Here is an 18,002-nt window from a genome sequence, read left to right as displayed (position 1 = left end):
TAAGAGTCAGCTTTTCAAGGGGTGAGGAGCTCAATTGCCAAGGGTCCTTTCCTTATCTGTCATCTTCTTCTGTTGCTGACAAACCTCTTGAGCTCCATAAAAGCTGCTTCCAGTGGCAACTTCCCTCCTAGCCACAGTGTGCACTTGCAACATGCAGTTTTATTACTGCACATAGTACTTAATGCAGTCATATGTAGATCCAGATGTCTTTCCTCAGTCCTGAACCTGCCACAGCTGTAACCAAAGTAACCAAAAGATGCCAACATTTTCCCTGTTGCTTTCCAGTGGTTACAGTTTTTTCAGGAAAATTGGAAGAAGGGTTTTAAAATGTACATGTATCACATGTACATTTTTGATATACTCTGTTACTTGAAGTTATGCTTTATTCATATTGTTTTAAAAAAAATAGTTTTGCTCAAGAAGTAGTAAAGGAAGTATTGGTGCTGTGCCAGTCATCTGCAGTTTAGCATCACATTCTGCAATACAACTCTGTGGTGTTTCATTTCTGTTTCAAGCTGTGATTGGCTGTGGAAGCATAAGAATGGAAATATTACAGGTGTTCAGACTAACTGTAAACCAAACCCAAGATCAGGCCCCACCCGTGTGTTGTGTTGTTATAAATGATAGTATCTATAAACTTGCTTGGCTTAAAGTGGTGCGAGTGAAATTGTAATGTGATACACTCAGGAGATGTGTTTTTGATAAACTTGCTGAAGAGCTGTTTATACATCCCTATAATACTGTGTGGCAACTTGTGTTCGTCTCTCTGACTAGTTATGATGTGTGCTGATAAAATTTAATGACTGGACTGAAAAATATTGAATACATTAAAATGTCTGAAATACACCTGTAACAGGTACCAAATTCTGTATATTCTATGCCATTCCCATGCCCAGCCTGGGTGTGCATGCACATGTCCACGTGTGGCTGTGGTCCCCAGCGTGCAGTTTATAGTTTGGAGAGAAATCATCCTCCATCATTCGTCACTGCTGAGCTGCAGCAGACCAGGCCAGCACATCATTTGTTAACAGCGACAAAGCCGCGCTCATAAACGCCGACATGTTACATTAATTTATAGGCACTGAGTGACTTATTAAATGTGACGTGTGAAATATAACAGGGCCCGGTATGGATGATTAGGTTTTGGGCTTTGAATTGTTGACAAGGCAGGGGTAATGAATTGCGGGACACAAGCTACTGTGTTTCCCCCTCATTAGTCAGTATTAGCTGCATTAATAGTAATAATTGGATATATTCATCATTTAAAATGTTTTAATAAATGTTTGGACAGCACCTGATCTAGGCTGTCAAATATTAGACTGGAAGGTTCGTGATGGGAGAAAAATTATGCCGTTCCTTCTGCAGAGATTTATACAGCCTAAGGGGTGCCATTTGCCAATGTCCTTTAAGAGGTAATGGGTGGAAGAGAGTTTGGGAACACACACTGCAACAAGAGAGAAATCAGCCTCTCTTGTACTTCAGGAAAACATTTTCAGTTTATTCTAAAGACTTCTTGGTCCTGAGCTTGGGTCTCCAAGATGGGGTCTGAGCTACTTATTTCTGGTCAGATGCCAACCTCAGGTGAGAACTTCACAAAAGGTGTGGGTGCTCCCATCTGAATTTGCTTCACTCTTTCACTGCTGTAGACTGAATGTTGCTCAGGGCTCAGGAACTTTCCAATTTGGAGTTTTGGCTTGGAGTCATCATTACCTTGAGCTATTAACATATTTAAAATTCCAGAAAATTTTCTGACACCTTGAAAGCATTAGTCTCTGTGGGGTGAAGGCAAGGCGGTGTTCTGTGGGTGTTCTGCCAGGTCCACTTCCATTCTTGGTTTCTGTATCTCAAATGCATTATTGCCTACAAAGATTCCTTTGAAAAAAGAAAAAAACTCTTTTTTTTTTTATTATTTTGTGATCTTTAGAAGTGGACTTTAAAAAATAACCTAAAACTGTTATCAAGGAATACAGAATGTATCTGTCTCGTTTCAAAGTGACTGGTAGGTGAACATTAGAACATGCCTTCTAAATTATTGGATGGAGATCAAGAAAATGATGTGCAGGTGCAAAAAAAGAAAAAAAAAATCTCAATTTAAAACTTGTGAGACATCACTTTGCTGTAACCTGTTATGTAATGAAACCCATTTTTTAAAAGCAACCTTCAGGATATACAAAAGCAACAGCGCATGGAGTTATTGGCACTGCATCACTAGGCTGACAATTTTTTATTTTCAAAGAAGAGTCCTCTAAGGAAAAGCCTCACAAGTGTGGGAAGCAGCGTTTGGTGGCTCAGTGGGAGGTTGGCTTCCCTTTCAGATGCTGCTGAAGAAGTGTCACACCAGGGAGTGCCGCCTTGCTGGAGGTGCCGTCTTTCAGGAGAGACACAAAGTCAAGTGTCTGACCACCTGTAGTCTTAACAAGTCCCAAGACGCTTTCTGCAAGGATGAAAGTGTTCTCCTCAATGTCCTTGCAAGTTCCAGGTAGCTGCTTCTACTGAAAGTCAGGAATCTTTAAGATGAAGGCATCTTCACGCTCTCTTAAGCACAGTGAGCCAAACCTGCCTCTTTATATCCACGGACTTTGTGTGAAGAGTCGGTGGAGGACTCAGAAGATGCCAAGGGTAAAGCTGGCTGTAGACAGGCAATGCTGCAGCTCCAGGGTGGCAGAGAGGCTTCCCTGCAGGAGCAGTGCAGTCATTTTGTTCTTGTTGCAGCTATTCTGCACAGTGGAAGAAATCTTAGCGGATAGAAATTTTGTCATTCACTTGTAATCTGCATGATCCATACTTCCCAACTTGGAGTAATATTATTTCATTAAATAGACTCAAAGTCACATGCAATTTGTATGTGATAATGTACATTTAACTGTATTTTCAGTCAAGCCCTGAGCATTATATTGTCAGGGTTGTCTGTTAGTTGGTGGTAATTGTTGACAAGTTGATGTGAGGGTATTTTAGCATGTTGTCTAACACATGTCTGTTGATGAGTTTGTCATTGGCACTGCACAGTATTTCTTCAAATTTGCTCTTAATTTTTTATTTGGAGATTAAGCAGAGATGTAAAACTTAGAATCATAGAACCATTAAAGTTGGAAAAGACACCCAAGATCATGAACTTTGACTGACTACCATGGTGTCAACTAAACCACTGAATGTCTTGTCCAGTCATTCCTTGGACAGCTCCAGGGGCGGCAACTTGACCACCTCCCTGGGCAACCCTTTCTGAATCTTTGCCACCCTTGCAGTGAAGAAATTCTTCCTGATGTCCAGCACAATTGCTCTCAAAAGAAGTACAATGGAACATAAAATAGAGTTACAGTTGTTAAGAGTTGTTCAGTACTTCCTAGTCCACTGAATTGTAACTTTCATTGGTAAGATGTAGATGAACAACAACTTTTATCTTTCTGCCCTGGCTGCTTAGCAAGGTTTCTTAACTGCTCATTGTAAAGTTTCCATTGCTGATGCCGTCCTCTGCAGCAACACAGAAATTTCATAATTCTGAAGTACTTATCTAGTACTTTGTAGACCCTCATGCTCTGTGTTTTGTGGGTGTAAATCTGACTAATCACAGGTCTCTTCCCACAGAAGGGCATCTGGGACACAGCCAGACATCCAGAAATACAGGGGAGATCCCAAGTCTTGTCTGTGTTTCAACACCATGGAAGTTGTAGCTGTTCCCTGTTCCCTTCTGTCAGGTGGGAGTGCTGTGCCTCTGCCCTTACACTGCTTTTGGTCTGTTGAACTCCCTCTAAATGTGCTTCTTCATAGTTCCCACCAACAAAATACCACAAGCTTTGATTTACTTTATGTCTTACAAGTGCCAACTCATGTCTTTGGCTTTGCTCTGGTTCTAACTTGTCACCAGCATCCTGATCTGAATTCCACTCCAGTCTTGGGTTTTTTTTTGACCTCACTGGATGGTGGGCTTCAAGGACAGGAGAAAATACTCTTGTTAGCTGGATCACCTTTCCCAACTGGTACAAGAGATAAGTTTGCAGCTACAGCCTACAATGCCTTTCCCACATCTCTCTGACACAGAAGAGGACATCAGCAAGTCTTTTTTCTACATGTTCAAGGCTCATTGCTTTAAGAAAAGCTCTGAAGCACTTAATCCAAAACTTGTGATATAAGCAGATATGATTGGATTCTACATGCTTGCTGCAGAGGTCATTATTTCTGAGGTTAATTAGGCTCTTTCATGTTAAAGGTAGCAGACATATGCAATATTTATTGATGACATCTCCAGCAGTACATAGAGGGTGATCCTCTTCACCAGCACATCAGAACCTCTTTTCCCCTTCCTCTTTCAGTTTTTCCCCATATGTGGTAAATCCCAATGAATTTTACAGTGTTTGGGTTGCTTGTCCACACACACACACACACACACACACACACACACAAATCTGCAGCACTTTATATTAGAGACAGTTCATGATCCCCTTCAAGTACCCCTGGCATGCCTTCTCTTGTTGAACCACTGCACACACAGCTCAAAGTGCCTCCGCCTTTGCACAGAACAGCCTCTTGCTTCCTTCCAGCTCTCAAAATAGCCACTACACTCCGGATCCTGTGCTCACTGCCAGAGCTCCCTGCTGCAAAGGAAACGAGGGCTTTATTCTCTTAAATATCATGAAACAATGGGAACCCCTGGATGGAATGTCCAGCTTGTGGGCAGGAGTTGAAGGCAGCACTTGACTTTCTTCCACAACATTTTTGCACTTGATCTTGTCTTGTGTAAATACAAATGTACATTTGCATGTATATTTTTTTCTGGACAGCTAATTCTAGACTCACCCCTACTAGTTTATTTAAAGATTTCTTTTAATTGTTAGGGTTATTTTTTCTTTATTCAAGAGAACCATAAAAGTGTAAAATCACATCTCCCAGCAGCATCTCTGTCAGATTGTCCTTTGTCAGTGACTGACTGGGTTCCCAGATCATTTTAGTTTTTAATTTATTAAAAGTTAGCTTTTAATAGCTTAAAGTTATTAATTTATTGTTTTTTTCCCTTCCCCATAATGTCCCTTTCCCACATAATGTCCTTCACTGCTGCTACTTTACTTGAAGCAAACATTTTATACGTTCTTTGAAGCATAAGTTGTCTTAGGAGGGGATGCAATCAATCCCTCTCCATATTACAGTTCCCAAATACTTCTCTCTAATTACTGAGGTGGCTCAGGTGAGCTAAGTTCTACCCAGGACTATGTGAACAGGAGATTTACAGGCACATTTTAAATTTGTCCATTGCTGTTGCAGTTCTCTGGAGGATTTAGGGATGCAGAAGCTGAGGTGTCATCCCAGCAGTAAATCCCATAGTCCTGCAGTGTAGATCTTGCTGGCAGTGATCCCAAGGCACTGGAGCAGCTGCAGCCAAGAACCCTTGAGCTTGCCCAAAGTCAGCATCACATGGGCACACAGCACTGTGAAAAGTTCTTGCATTTCTCTGGAAACTCGTTGAATTGTGTATTTTTAATGTTTTTGAGACATGAATTTACTCAATAATCAATTTATTGATCTCATGTTCTTCTGACTCATTAGTGGTGTATACCATAGGTTATTGTAAATAAGAGATCTAACAGCATCTTGGTTATTTCACTCTCTTCAGGCCATCAGTCCTACACATAAATCTGGTAAAAAATAATTTCCTTGTAGGGGGCAGCCTTCCTGCCCCTTTTTTAATTTTTTATCATAATTTTTTATTTTAACATAAAGCATCTTCCACTTAAAAAAGACATCTTGACAAAATGAAGCAGGTTCTGAGCCAGGTCCTGGGAGGTTTCACCCTTGTAAGATCATGTCTACACCTGGTGTAAGTGCTGGAGGATGCATCTGTTCAGATGGGGCTTGAGTAACACTTCATGTTCTGCTTGTGCAGAATTTTTTCTCAGTGTTTTGGAGGCTCCCACCTGTCCTTTAAACGGCCTCAGCATCTGGGTTTTGCAGGTTTGAGTGATGGCACCAGGATGCCAATGTTACTTAAAGATATTCTTGGGGTCAGGTTATTTGAGGAATCATTAATTATTGTATGTGCAGGCAGCACAGAATTTTACATGCAGGGGATTTACACATGCCTGGTCCAGGGAAAGGTGGGAAATGTGTTTCCCACACATGAAATATTTACCATGTGGATCTTTATAACTTTCTCAGTAAGCTGGTGAAAGAAATATGTCACAAACACCCCAAATGGTGAAACATTTTAGGGCCCCATGTTTGCTGTGAGAAAAGCAGCTTCAGAGGGCTGGATTAGCCCTGCTCTCCAACATCCCCTGACTCTGATACCCCTGCTGCTTTTTGGTGCCCATGCTAAAGTTACAGGAGTTTACCTTGAGAAGGCAGGGAAGCAAATGCTGATATCATATTGCAATAACAGCGCTGCTGTTATCTGTCAGCACTTACACTGAACAGAGGCTCTTTCTGCTAAAGTATGGCTCTGGCAGGGCTGCTAATTCACTGGCATTGTGTGAACTATGACAGACCACAGGGCTGCTTTGTCGTTTTTTCCAGTGACTGAAGTCTGATGTCTTCAGTAAAAATTAAAAATAGTTAACTCACTTTTATGCCCTCATGTTTGAAGGGTGAAATGGGGAGAGACTGAAGGGAAAGTGGGTAAACTGAAGCAAATTGATAGACTTTTATTGTTACTGTTTTACTATTCGCAATGGTTGTCATCAACCAAATACCCTGTGTTTCCCCTGTACACAGATGGCATAAACTCCTTCCAACGTTTTTTTTTTGTTTGTGATAGAAAGGTAGCTGCAGTTCAAGTGTAATAAAAATTTTAGATTCTGGAGCTGGGCACAAGTAAGGATATAAAAGAAAATTCAGATTTTCTCTACTTTAAAGGAAAAAAAAATATTAAAACATCAGACCTGGGGGCAAAATTAAATTACAAAAAACTGAGCATTCAAACCTGCCTCTGGACTATTCTTAATTCTGTTTTGTGATGTTGTTTTTCAGTGGTGTTATCTCTTTCTTTTCTTATTAAAAGTCTGGGCAAAGAAACCAAAACAGTCTCTCTGGGATTTTAACTCACTCACTGGAGAAAATGCCAAACACACTTTCCCAAACTACTCTAAATTTCTGCGATGCATTATAACTCAGTATCAGGGAGCTAGAGGAGTCCAGAAGATGCAAGATGAAAAATTGATACGCTGTGCTTCACTGTGCAGAACGCACAGACCTGAGGAAAAGTGACTGGGAGCACTTGCTGAAGTGAGCAATGAGTAATTTAAGGCTGGTTTGGGTGGTCCTGCCTTCTGATTTGGTGATTATGTGGGTGCCTCCTCAGCTGTTTGCTGTGCTGAACTGAATATTTACTGTATTGATAACAGCAAACCCTGGCAGTGCTGGAGTTCCAGCAGCAACAGCAAGTTCACAAAAATAGCATTATTATTATTATTATTATTATTATTATTATTATTATTATTATTATTATTATTATTATTATTATTATTATTATGTTTCTGTTATTATGGCACTGCCTGAAAAATTTTAGCCGACAGGCTCTGACTGCTTGAGGTTTATTCTCTGCATCATATTGTTTTTCTTGGACATTTTCTGCCATTCAGGAGGAAGATATATATTGTCTAGTAAATAATTTTCCATGCCTTTAGTTTTGGTGTTTATTTGTTTTGTAAACTAGTGAATTTCTTAGCATCCCATAAATGCAAAATTCTTGTTCTGATTTGGCTTCCATTTTAAATCAGTAAGAGCACTGAATCCAGAGAGAACAAATTTGGGATTTTTTTTTCCTAATTAGGATGTTTGATAACTCAAGAGGTTATGTTTAGAAGAGAATTAGATGGCTGTATCTGGTGTTTAATTTCTCTTCTGCAGAATAAATTTCCTGTTGTAAAAATGCCACAAAAAGTAGCTACTGCTGTTTATTGACTAAAGAGGCAAGTAAAATCCAGCTGTGAACATGTGGGTTATAGGAGGTTTTCTCCATCCCTATATTTATTCCATGCTAAGCCTCATGTTGGTAAATATCAGTACAAGTCTCAATTATTCTTTTTTGAATAAGGTACCTGACATAATCAGGGAGCTTTATGTGAAAAGCCCTGCAAGGAAAAAAACAAACAAAAAACCAAAAAGCAATCTTCAAGTGAAGTTTTAAAATTATGGAAAATTAAAGAAATTGTCCTTCAAGAAAAAAAAAACCTTTATTTTAGCCTAAGTTTGGAATTTGCCATTTTATAATAGGAGTTTATATAGGAAGAGTCACCTTGAAAAGAGAAAAGAATTAACTTTGTCCTTCTGAAGTTTCAAAAGGGGCATTTCATAGGTCATGGAATGATAGCATCATGGAATGGTTTGGGTTGGAGGGGATCTTAAAGCTCATCTCATTCCAATCCCCTGCCATGGGCAGGGACACCTTCACCATCCCAGGCTGCTCCAAGCCCTGTCCAGCCTGGCCTTGGACACTTCCAGGGATCCAGGGGCAGCCACAGCTGCTCTTGGCAATCTCTGCCAGGGTCTCACCATGCTCACAGGGAAGAAGTTTTGCTAGTACCTAATCTAAACCTATTCTATCTACCTTTTGATTATTTACTTTTCCAAATAAAATAGCATTTTCTCTATATTTTTACTTTAGTGACAGATTACTGAGTAGATCAAGTTACCAAGAGCTGCAGGAGAGGTTATAGATTGACAAAGAGAGAAGTGTGTGAAACTTGCAGAGAAAACCCTGCAGAAGCAAACAAAGCACTGTCAGCCTTGGTGACCTCTGGGCTCACCTCTGTGCTGCCTTTGGTTCCTCTGGACATGCCAAGTTTTCACCAGAGCTAAAATACCAATCAGAGGTTGTTTGAGACACTGTTTTTGTAGCATCACCAGTTTGACAGCAGAGCTGGATGTGCTCAAGTTATGTGAGTGGTACCTTTGTCTCCACCAGTACTGCTTGTGTATTTAAATTTATGCACATATTTAGTACTCTGCTGAATTGGTGTGCCGTACAGAATGGGCATGCAATCCTTTTATCTGATGGAAAGTTGCTAATTATTGCCCTGGCCCTGTGTATTTTGGTTTTACTAATTTTACAAACCCACATATACTTGCTGCTGTGTTTCATCCAGGAGTCTGAAGTTGCCCTTTTTCTATCAAATGTGTTTACAGCACAGAAAAGGTGTGTTCTGTCAGTTTTGTTTGCCCTAGCCAGGGCTGAGCTGTATAACCAGCACTCACTCTGGATAGCCACTGGTCTGGCTGACCTTGGCACCATGACAGCTGTCGTATTTTCACATGGAGGAACTGTTCTTGAACAACTTCTCCAATGTATCAGGAACAAACAAGCTTTTCTTCAGCATCAGGAATGCAGCAGGTCTTCTTTCCAACTATTTTTTTCTCCTTCCACAGACATATTTATTGTGGCAATGGCAAGCAAATCCTGCTCCTAAGCCTTCGTGTTTGAGTTCCTTTAAATTTCCTTCAGGGGAGTGACAGAAGAGCCAACATAGATCATGTCAGAGCTTGCTTTCTTTAATTTAACTCTTCAGTTATTTTTAATAAACATCAGTATTAATTTGTAGTGGCAAGAAAAGCAGGAAGGCAAAAGCCTCTTACATCTTCATTACTTCCATTTCTGCCGTGGGTTTAATTTAAATCCCTGTGGTGGTGGCAAAGAGCAGGATGCTGCTGGGGAAGGTGTTGCACAAAACCAAAGGGTTTGGTGTGTGATGGAAAATGAGGCCAGCTGGGAGTGGCAGGGAATATTTTAAACAAGTGGAGTGACTTCCAGCTGAACTTATGCTCACCAGATCCATCAGTGGAACAAGGGGAATCAGAGGATGGATGGAGCAGGAGTGAGAACTCCTGAGCTGGCTTCAGGAGCTGGAAGTAACAGTAGGAACCAGGCCTGGGGTAGAGTTCCTCCCTAGAGGAGGGTGACAGCACAGTCCTACTGGCACCAACATCTTTTTGGAAATGCAGCAGTTTTGTTAGGGGAAAAACCCACAACTTCATCTCCAAAAAAGGAATTTTTATTGAATTGTGAGAAAAGGAGAGAACATTCCCAACAGCCAATAGCACATTTTTTAAGGCTTTTGCATGGCAGACAGAAGTTCACATTAGTTTGGGGCCTGATTCAGCCCAGAGGTTTGTATTTAACCAGAGGATGTGTTTCTACACTGGACCTTGCAGTTACTCAGGGATTTGTAGTGCATGCATGGCACAGATCAACTGCTCAGCAACTTCACTCCCTCAGCAGTTTTTGCAGCCTGCCCTGAGCAGCATGGTAGGACACCTAAATATAATCTAAAATTAACTGCTTTTCCCCCAGAGTTCCCTTCCTTACACTCCAGCCATGTCTCTGTGGGGTAAAGGTGATGCATGGAATTCTCTGGTTTAATACCAATGCAGGTTTTTGTTCCTGGACCTGAGCTGACTTGCATGGAGCTGGATTGTGTTTCTCTGCTCCACATGCGCCAATGCTCTTCACAACAGGAATAGTAGTAGTCAGGAAGGGAGTCAGAAAATATGTTTTGGTTGATTCATGAGAAAAACCCCAAACCTTCAATGGTAGCAATAAGGATAATTGATGACTGACTCCTGTGTGGCAGAGGAGCGGGTGTTCATCAGTCACATAAGTTTGGAGAGAGAGTTGAAGAATTTATTGACACTCCTGTGTTTTGCACTTTTTTTTTTTTCATCTTGGAAATGAATTTCAGACCCCAGTAGTGAGTATTAATGCTATATGTCCTCTGTGGTTAGCATTAATGGTACACAGTCCTGCCAAATGCAGGGAAAGTTAGAACTGAAAAATATAACCCACTGTGAAGAAGCTTGATGTGAGCAAGTGGGGATGGAGGTTTATGCTTACAAAGAGCTCAGCTCTTTTGGCACTTCTCCTGGACCAGTGCTGTCAATCCAAATCTGAAATATTTGCAGAGTGAAGTGTTGCTAATGAGCAACGCTGGCAGGACCGGGCTTGAGGTGATGAAGGCACCTGAACAATTGGTCTAAAGCAGGAACCAAGAGCCTGGGATGAGCCCCATGAATCAAACTGCTCTGCTCTACTCTTGTCTTAATCTGTTCTCATCCTCCTTCCTGCCAAGGTGGGGGGATCCCATCAGCTGGGGGTGTGGTGCCAGCCCAGGAGCTGCTCAGCTCTTGCCTGGATGAGTGTGGGATGCTTCGTGTGGCCGAGGGGACTCCAGCCCTGGTGTGTTCCCAAACAAAGTGCAGTCCCATCGTTTGTTTTGTCTTTCAGTAGAATTAAAATATGGCACTTGGCAGAATGTCTTCTGTAAACTGGTGACTTTTTTTTGCTTAACATGCAGTGAGTGAACTTGGCTGTGTGAGCTTCGTGTTCCTCTGAAAATGCTGTTATTTTTGCAAGTTAATTTTTTTCTGGAGTTGGTTTAATTCAAAAGAAGTTTTGTTTGCTTGCTTGCTTGCCTGAGGTTTTTTGGTAGGTTTAAACAGATGAGCTTCATTTCTACTGCAGTTTATTTTGGTGAAACTTCTGTAGCCTTTGGGGGTTATAGCACAGTGCAAATGGAGTTAGACTGCAAAACTTTGGGTTACAGTTTTGCAGACCCCAAAAAGCAAACTCTTGTATTTCAGAGTGACTTTCCAAGCCTTTGAGTTGACATGAATTCAGAGTTTTTAAGGGGAGGGAAGGCCCAGTGTTTCTCCATAGAGCTTCACAAAGAGCTTTAAATCTTTTTTGGGGAACCCTTAATCAACCCACCAACACTCAGTGCCCATTATTTGTGTGCCATGCGAATACAAACCAAGAATTTTTAGCTATTTTTAATTTTTCCATGCCCCAGCTCCCCTCAGGTCCAGGGTGTTGCTCAGGGGCTGCGGCAGACCGGGTGGGCAGCTGCTGGACTCGGCCCTTGGTGAAGCCGCCAAAATCCTGCGGTAAGCCCAGGGCAGCGCCAGCTTCTCCCTATAGAGTGAGTGGCTCTGAGAGGTTTTGCCACATAAGGGCCTGTTTGAGGCTGTAGGCACCAGCTGACAGGGATGTCTTTGCCTCTGAACAGATGGCCAGGCTTTTTATTTCAGCGAGCAATCTCGTGTGGAGGGGTGGTCTCCAAATGCTGCCAGGGTTTCGCGAGACAGGGCCAGCTTAGGGCAAGAGGGATCTGATGTCTGTGCCCTTCATAGCTCGTGAGCTAAGTGATGAGCTGTTGACAGGAAAGCCATCATCTGAAGTGTAAGATCCCCAACTCTCCCCACTTTTCATTTTTCTTTGGTGGAATTAATGCCCTATTTGCTTGTCTCTCAAAATCCATTCTGGCACAAGTACAAACCCTCGCCTGGTGGCAAGCAGTTGTCTGGATCCGAGATGCCAAGATTTGTGCTGACAGCTCCTTCTACACAATCTGAGTCAGGCTGTCACAGCTGGCCATTAGCAGCTTAAAAAGACACACATGTACAGCAAATAGCAGCACCTTTCCATTATTGAATATCAGAACCTGCTTGATTGAGAAATGCAATGACTTGCGCTGCTCTTTCCTTTAAACAAACGCTGCCTCCAAACCCCTGTTCCAGTGCAGTGGATGTTTATTTTATGTGGATTGCTTGCTCTAATTTAGAAGCTCAAGTCTAGAAGAGCCTTCCTGGGCCAGGAGATCTAGTCCTTGATAATCCCAAGCATCACATTTGATAATCCTCCTCATTACATTGCATTTCTTTAATGAAAACAGTCCCTTGTAGTTTCAGTTTATGGTTGCAGCCGTTTGCCTTGTATGATTTCCTTGACATGGAGGAGCAAGCAGCAAAACTTGCCTTGTTGAGAGGCAGCATCACGACTGGAGCAGGGCAAAGAATGCTGCTCATCAAAAAGGGATTTTCTGAAGCTGTTTACCCTGCAGTGTTGCCTTTCTTGGTGACAGTCTGTGCAAATTCTGCTGACCTAGCATTCAGTTTGGGTGCTAAAAGAGGGCTGCTTGCAGAAGTTAACATTCAGATGTAACAGGATCAAACTGTTCCCTGCCCCACTCCTGTATGTGGGAACAGGGCAGAGGAACTTCTGCTTAGTCACTGATGGTTATTGCACGTGTAATGCTGCCTTGTCTGGTTACACTGGGCTTTAAACTTGCTGTAGGATTAAACTTTGCATGGCTGAGCTTTAGTAGACCTTAGTCTGTAGTTTATTTTGGACAAAAGGCTGATAAACTTTGGCTTTCAGGGAGGAAGCCTGGAATCTGAGACCCACTATTATTCATTGACTTGTCTTTATGAGTTTACAGTCCACTGATGCATAACACTGAAGGAAATATTTTCAGCGAAATGTTTGCTTTTTTCTTTGGCTTTGTAAAAGGCAATGTCTTTTCTTAGAGATATATGTCGGGGTCATATAGCTACTTCAGTGAACTGTGTATGGTCAGGAAATAGACTGCATCAAAAACATTTCATTTTTCCATGAAGTCATTCTTTTGACCAAGGTTTCCCCCTTCTCTCAGGGATTTGGGCTCCACCAACCACTGTTGGACTTTAATTTTATGCACAAATCAGTTTAATCCTGGGGGGAGATTTCAACTGTATGGAACATATTCAGTATTTTTGTATTAAATCAAAACTTAGAGGTGACAGTGAACTTGTGAAACAAAATCCCATTTATACCCAAGGGAATTTTCATGTCTAGCATTTTTCTGTCCCTTTTTTGCTGTGCTGAAAAACGTGTCTGTTCCTCATTGCTCTGGATGGCACGGCCAGCCTGGCGTGACAGAGGGACTGACTCTGCAAACTTTAATGGCTCTGACACAACAGAGCTATGAAATTAGTGTTTAAATTTTCAGGATGTTTTGCTAAATCAGGCCTGTGTAAGCTGCACTCCTTCTTTGGTTGGGCAGGGGTGTGATTTGTCCGAGTTGGGAATACTGATGTTGATAAGCCTTTCTTGGACCAAATGTGCAGATATCATATTTGTATCACTGTCTTTTTTATACAGACTACACCCTATTTATAAGACATTAATTTTCGTTTCTGTTTCTCCACAGGTTCTTCTTGAAATTTTTCCTCAAATGTAACCAAAATTGCCTAAAAAATGCAGGAAACCCTCGAGACATGCGTCGATTCCAGGTCAGTCGGACACGCTTCCTCCTTTAAAAATCAGCAGCTGTTAGGACAGAAGTACTTTGACCCAAACTAACCTAGTAATTCACTGGAAGATGCTAAAAACATAAGGTCACAAAATAATCCCTGAGGACTTGTCACAGCAGAATTGTCAGGAAGTAGTTAGGTTTTCTTGCTCTGGAAGAGAGCACTCTTGAAGCTAATGTCATCTCCACCGGAAGGGAAAGCATGAAAAGGAAAAATCAAAATGATCTCTCTGTTGTTTTCAGCTATTGGGCTCCCCTGCTCTATTTCTCTCTCCATGGGGAACTATTTGTTTTCATGCAGACACCAAGTGGGCACCTTGTTTATTGGCTGGGGCAGAGGAAGGTGTAAGAGCAATTAATAATATCAGGCATGTGTTACTCCTGAGCAGTGGTAAAGACTCATAAATGTGCATTGATGGGATGAAGGTCTGTCCCTGTAGTGAGCACTTGGAGAAAGCTACCACTGGGTATCTCTTTCTTGGGGTGCTTTGGTCTGGTATTCCCCACTGTTGCATCTTGTGGCACTGGGGCTTGGGAGCTGAAATATGAACAAAGCTTTAGATGGCCAAGGACATCTTGTTATGGTCCAGCTGTGCCACAACTCATTTTTGGATAAAGAGCATCACTTTCCTTTGGGAAGGTGGTCTGTACCTCTGCACTTCCCCAGTGCTGGCAGCAGAGTGGGGTGGTGGCAATGCTGAGGAATAATTGTTCCAACCCTTTTATTGAAGACATGGTCTTTGACTGTGGCAATAATACTTTACCTGAGTAAAAATATGGGATAGAAAGTCAAAGAATCTTCTCTTTTGGTGGGAGGAGTGAATACAGCCCATGGAGCAATCATGGTAGAGTCTGTCCGTGAGACTTTGCCTCAGGGTTCTGAGAAAGAAACAAGAGATTTGTCCCATGGACCACATCGGTCTCTGGAGAAAGACAACTCCAAAATATATCTGCTTTCTGTAGTTACTCAGAACCTTGTTTGCTTCTTTTCCAGCATTGTTGCACGGCAATACAAGTGTTGAATGTTATGTAAGTGACAATATTATTTATATGTAGAATGGCTTTTGTTGAACTGCTTAATTGCAGCAATGCTGGAAGGCAGAAGGGTGCTATTTGCCTCTGAGCAGGCAAGTGCAGAAGTGAGGAGATGTGGCCACAGGGGTTAAATTAATCAGTGTAAAAGCCAGCATTAGCATGGCAGAGCCCTCAACTTCTCACCCCACACTCCTCCCTCTGTCACGATTCTCCTGTGATTCCAGAGGGCATTATCACGGAAAGAGAATGTGGGAAAAGGACTCTCACCAGCACGGGGATTTAGTCCGAGCAGTCACCCCTGGGGCCTGTCAGAGCTTGCTTCACAACATGTACACTCTGCTGGGGCTGTGCTCGCCCAGGCTTCAGGCTGATTTTCATATGGAAATGCCTGTGCGTGTTCCCTCAGAACAGCAATCAGGAGCTGTGTCGGCAGGGAGGTAGGACATAGGAAAGGTTGTTGATCTCTTGACTTGTAAAGACATTCTGTCATACAAACCCAGCTTCACAGCAGTTGAGCTTTCCGTGTGTAAACAGAGACTGCTTAATTACACAGGTCATGTCAATTAGCGTGACCTCAGCATTTTCAAGAAATTAATCACTTTCAGCCGAGCGAACCACTCCTACTCTCATACAGGGTGGCATTGAAGCTCGCAGCATTCTCTTCAGTGCCCAGCCTTATTGTTTTACAATAGCTGCTTTTGTTTCTTCCCTTTTTTTTAAATTTTGAACTTGTTGGTCTTTTAGCAATAGACTTAAAATAAAACAGCTGGGCTCTACAGAGTCCAAACTTAATTTATCATTTCTTAGGGTGAAAAGGACCAAGTGTACATGTAGTATCTCAATGCTGTGGTGCTCCTGGGTCTTTGAGACAGTGTTGTGTAGGAACCAATTGAAATCTGTGCCCCCGTGTTTGCTATCAGCTGCCTTTGAATTGTTGCCAGTGACTTACAAGGTCTCCAATGGTGATGTCAAAGTTCTGGTTAAAAACCATAAAGATAAGGTATTTCCAGATACTTTTAGATGGTACCATACTCATTTTATACACACAACTATGGAGAAATTCCCTTCCTTCATTCCCCTACTTGTGCTGGACTTTGAAGCTGCCAAGAGATATTTCCAACATTTGGTCTGTCCTTCTTCAGTCCCCAAAAGTTTCTGGAAGTTCTTAGAACACAGATTTTAGTTTCGATGGGAGAATCAGTGGAGGGTCAAGGACGTGAGTCCTGCACTATCTAAGGACCAGTCCTGTAGAAAATTTCCTTTCTTAGTAGATTTTAGAGTTGGTTTGGTTTTTTTCCTTCTGTAGCATGGAATTGTCTGATTATCATCTGATACAAGACATGTTAAGAAAGTACAGGGAGGAGGCAGAGTGCATGTTGATTCAGGCTCACAATCAGAAATGAATTAGGAGGTTTTATCCTGAACTTTGCTTGCAAATGTGGGAGTGTGATCAGTCTAACATAAAGCTGTTGTGGGCCTGGAAGGAAATAAATTTCTCTGCATGTCTGAGATGTCCAGGCATGTGACAAGTGGAGTGGTGTGGAGTGCCAGCGGAGTGTGTGTGCTGGAGCAGTGCTGGCCCTGGCTGTGTTTGTTGTGTCTCTATTAGCACAAGGAGACAGTCAGGGAGGAGAAGTCAAGTACTGCACAGCACTTCAGCTGTGCTTCACACTCCTGCTTGCCCTTGAGAAAATAATTTCATCTCGACGTTTCATCAGCCCAATTGCACAAAACATTTGGTGCTGTTGTGTATTATCACCTTTGCCCAACCTTGCCTTCTTATTCCAGAAACCCTCCGGAGCAGATGCTCAATCTGGTTGTGAATTCTTCATCACAATAAGTCATCATCCTTGGTGGGATGGGCTGTAGTGCCCCAGTTAGTGGTAATAATAATACTGCTACTGAGTAGATGGTGTCATGATTGAACTCTGCCTAGATTTGATTTTTCAGAACTAAAAACTCATTCATACAACCTAAACAGTTTTGTATGTTATTGTAATTAATGAAACCCAGGCGCCCTAGCTGTCTTGTTGTTCTTGTTATAGCACAACTGCTTGTAAACTGACACATGTCAAGTTTTAATTTAGAGGAAACTTTTCAGGCTGTGTCACTGAACGAAACCCCAAACATTCACTTATTATGAAAACCTTGAAAGTCACTTAGAGATTGCCATGCTGTTTGATTCTGCTACCACAGCCTCTCCTGCAGCAGAGGTTGCTCGTTTGCCTCCATGGGATGCTGCCACTCATGTTTGAATTGAAGCCACTTGTGTCTTATTGCAAATTTGCATAAGAGACAGAGATGATGCTTCATGAATCCCAGATAATGGAATTTGGACGTGCAAGGCTCCATCCCCAGAGAAGGGAAAAGCAAAAAAAAAAAAAAAAGAGACTGAAAAATAGCAGTGAGAGCTATGGCCCAATTCAACAAGGTAATTAAGTGCCTGGCCTGTCCTTGAGCACGTGAGCAAAATTACTGAATGTATTGTACTTATGTGCTCTTAGTTAGGCACCTTTGGAAGTGTCTTGTTAAATGGAGAGTGATTTTTAGTTACTAGAATAAAGAAGTCAACACATTGTAGGAAGAGGTCACCAAGTGGTGATCAAAATAAAGATGTGCTCGAGCCATTTATAGCTTTCAGAAGAGTGGCAAGCACTGGAGTTACATATTTAACACTTAGGACACACTTCAAACCTGGAAATCATCCGAGCTAGATTTTCTCTGCCTTTGCTATTGGGTATTGGGGATGTTGCAAATATATCAGATCCTTCACCATACACTGGAGAAAATTGAAAGCACAAGGAAAATGCTATGTCTTAATCAGTAAGCAAAGCTTAATGGGCTGTGGTTAAAAATCAGGAGTTCTGCAATGCTTAATTTTGATATATTAGGTGAGGTACTATACCAAATAAACAGGCC

At 41.9% G+C, this 18,002-nt stretch overlaps 1 protein-coding gene across 6 annotated transcripts in view; it reads left to right on the top strand.

Annotated features, from left to right (window-relative positions):
* EBF1 (EBF transcription factor 1) overlaps nucleotides 1-18,002 on the top strand; it is a 267,041-nt gene that overhangs the window by 155,255 nt on the left and 93,784 nt on the right. For all 6 annotated transcript variants that reach the window (XM_030957631.1, XM_030957628.1, XM_030957630.1 and 3 more), the window contains exon 7: nucleotides 13,947-14,028. In XM_030957631.1, the coding sequence (XP_030813491.1) occupies nucleotides 13,947-14,028 (82 nt within the window). The remainder of the gene's footprint in view (nucleotides 1-13,946; nucleotides 14,029-18,002) is intronic.

This window comes from Camarhynchus parvulus, chromosome 13 (genome assembly GCF_901933205.1).
Source record: "Camarhynchus parvulus chromosome 13, STF_HiC, whole genome shotgun sequence".
Lineage (NCBI taxonomy): Eukaryota > Metazoa > Chordata > Aves > Passeriformes > Thraupidae > Camarhynchus > Camarhynchus parvulus.
This window is presented reverse-complemented; position numbering and strand designations above follow the sequence as displayed.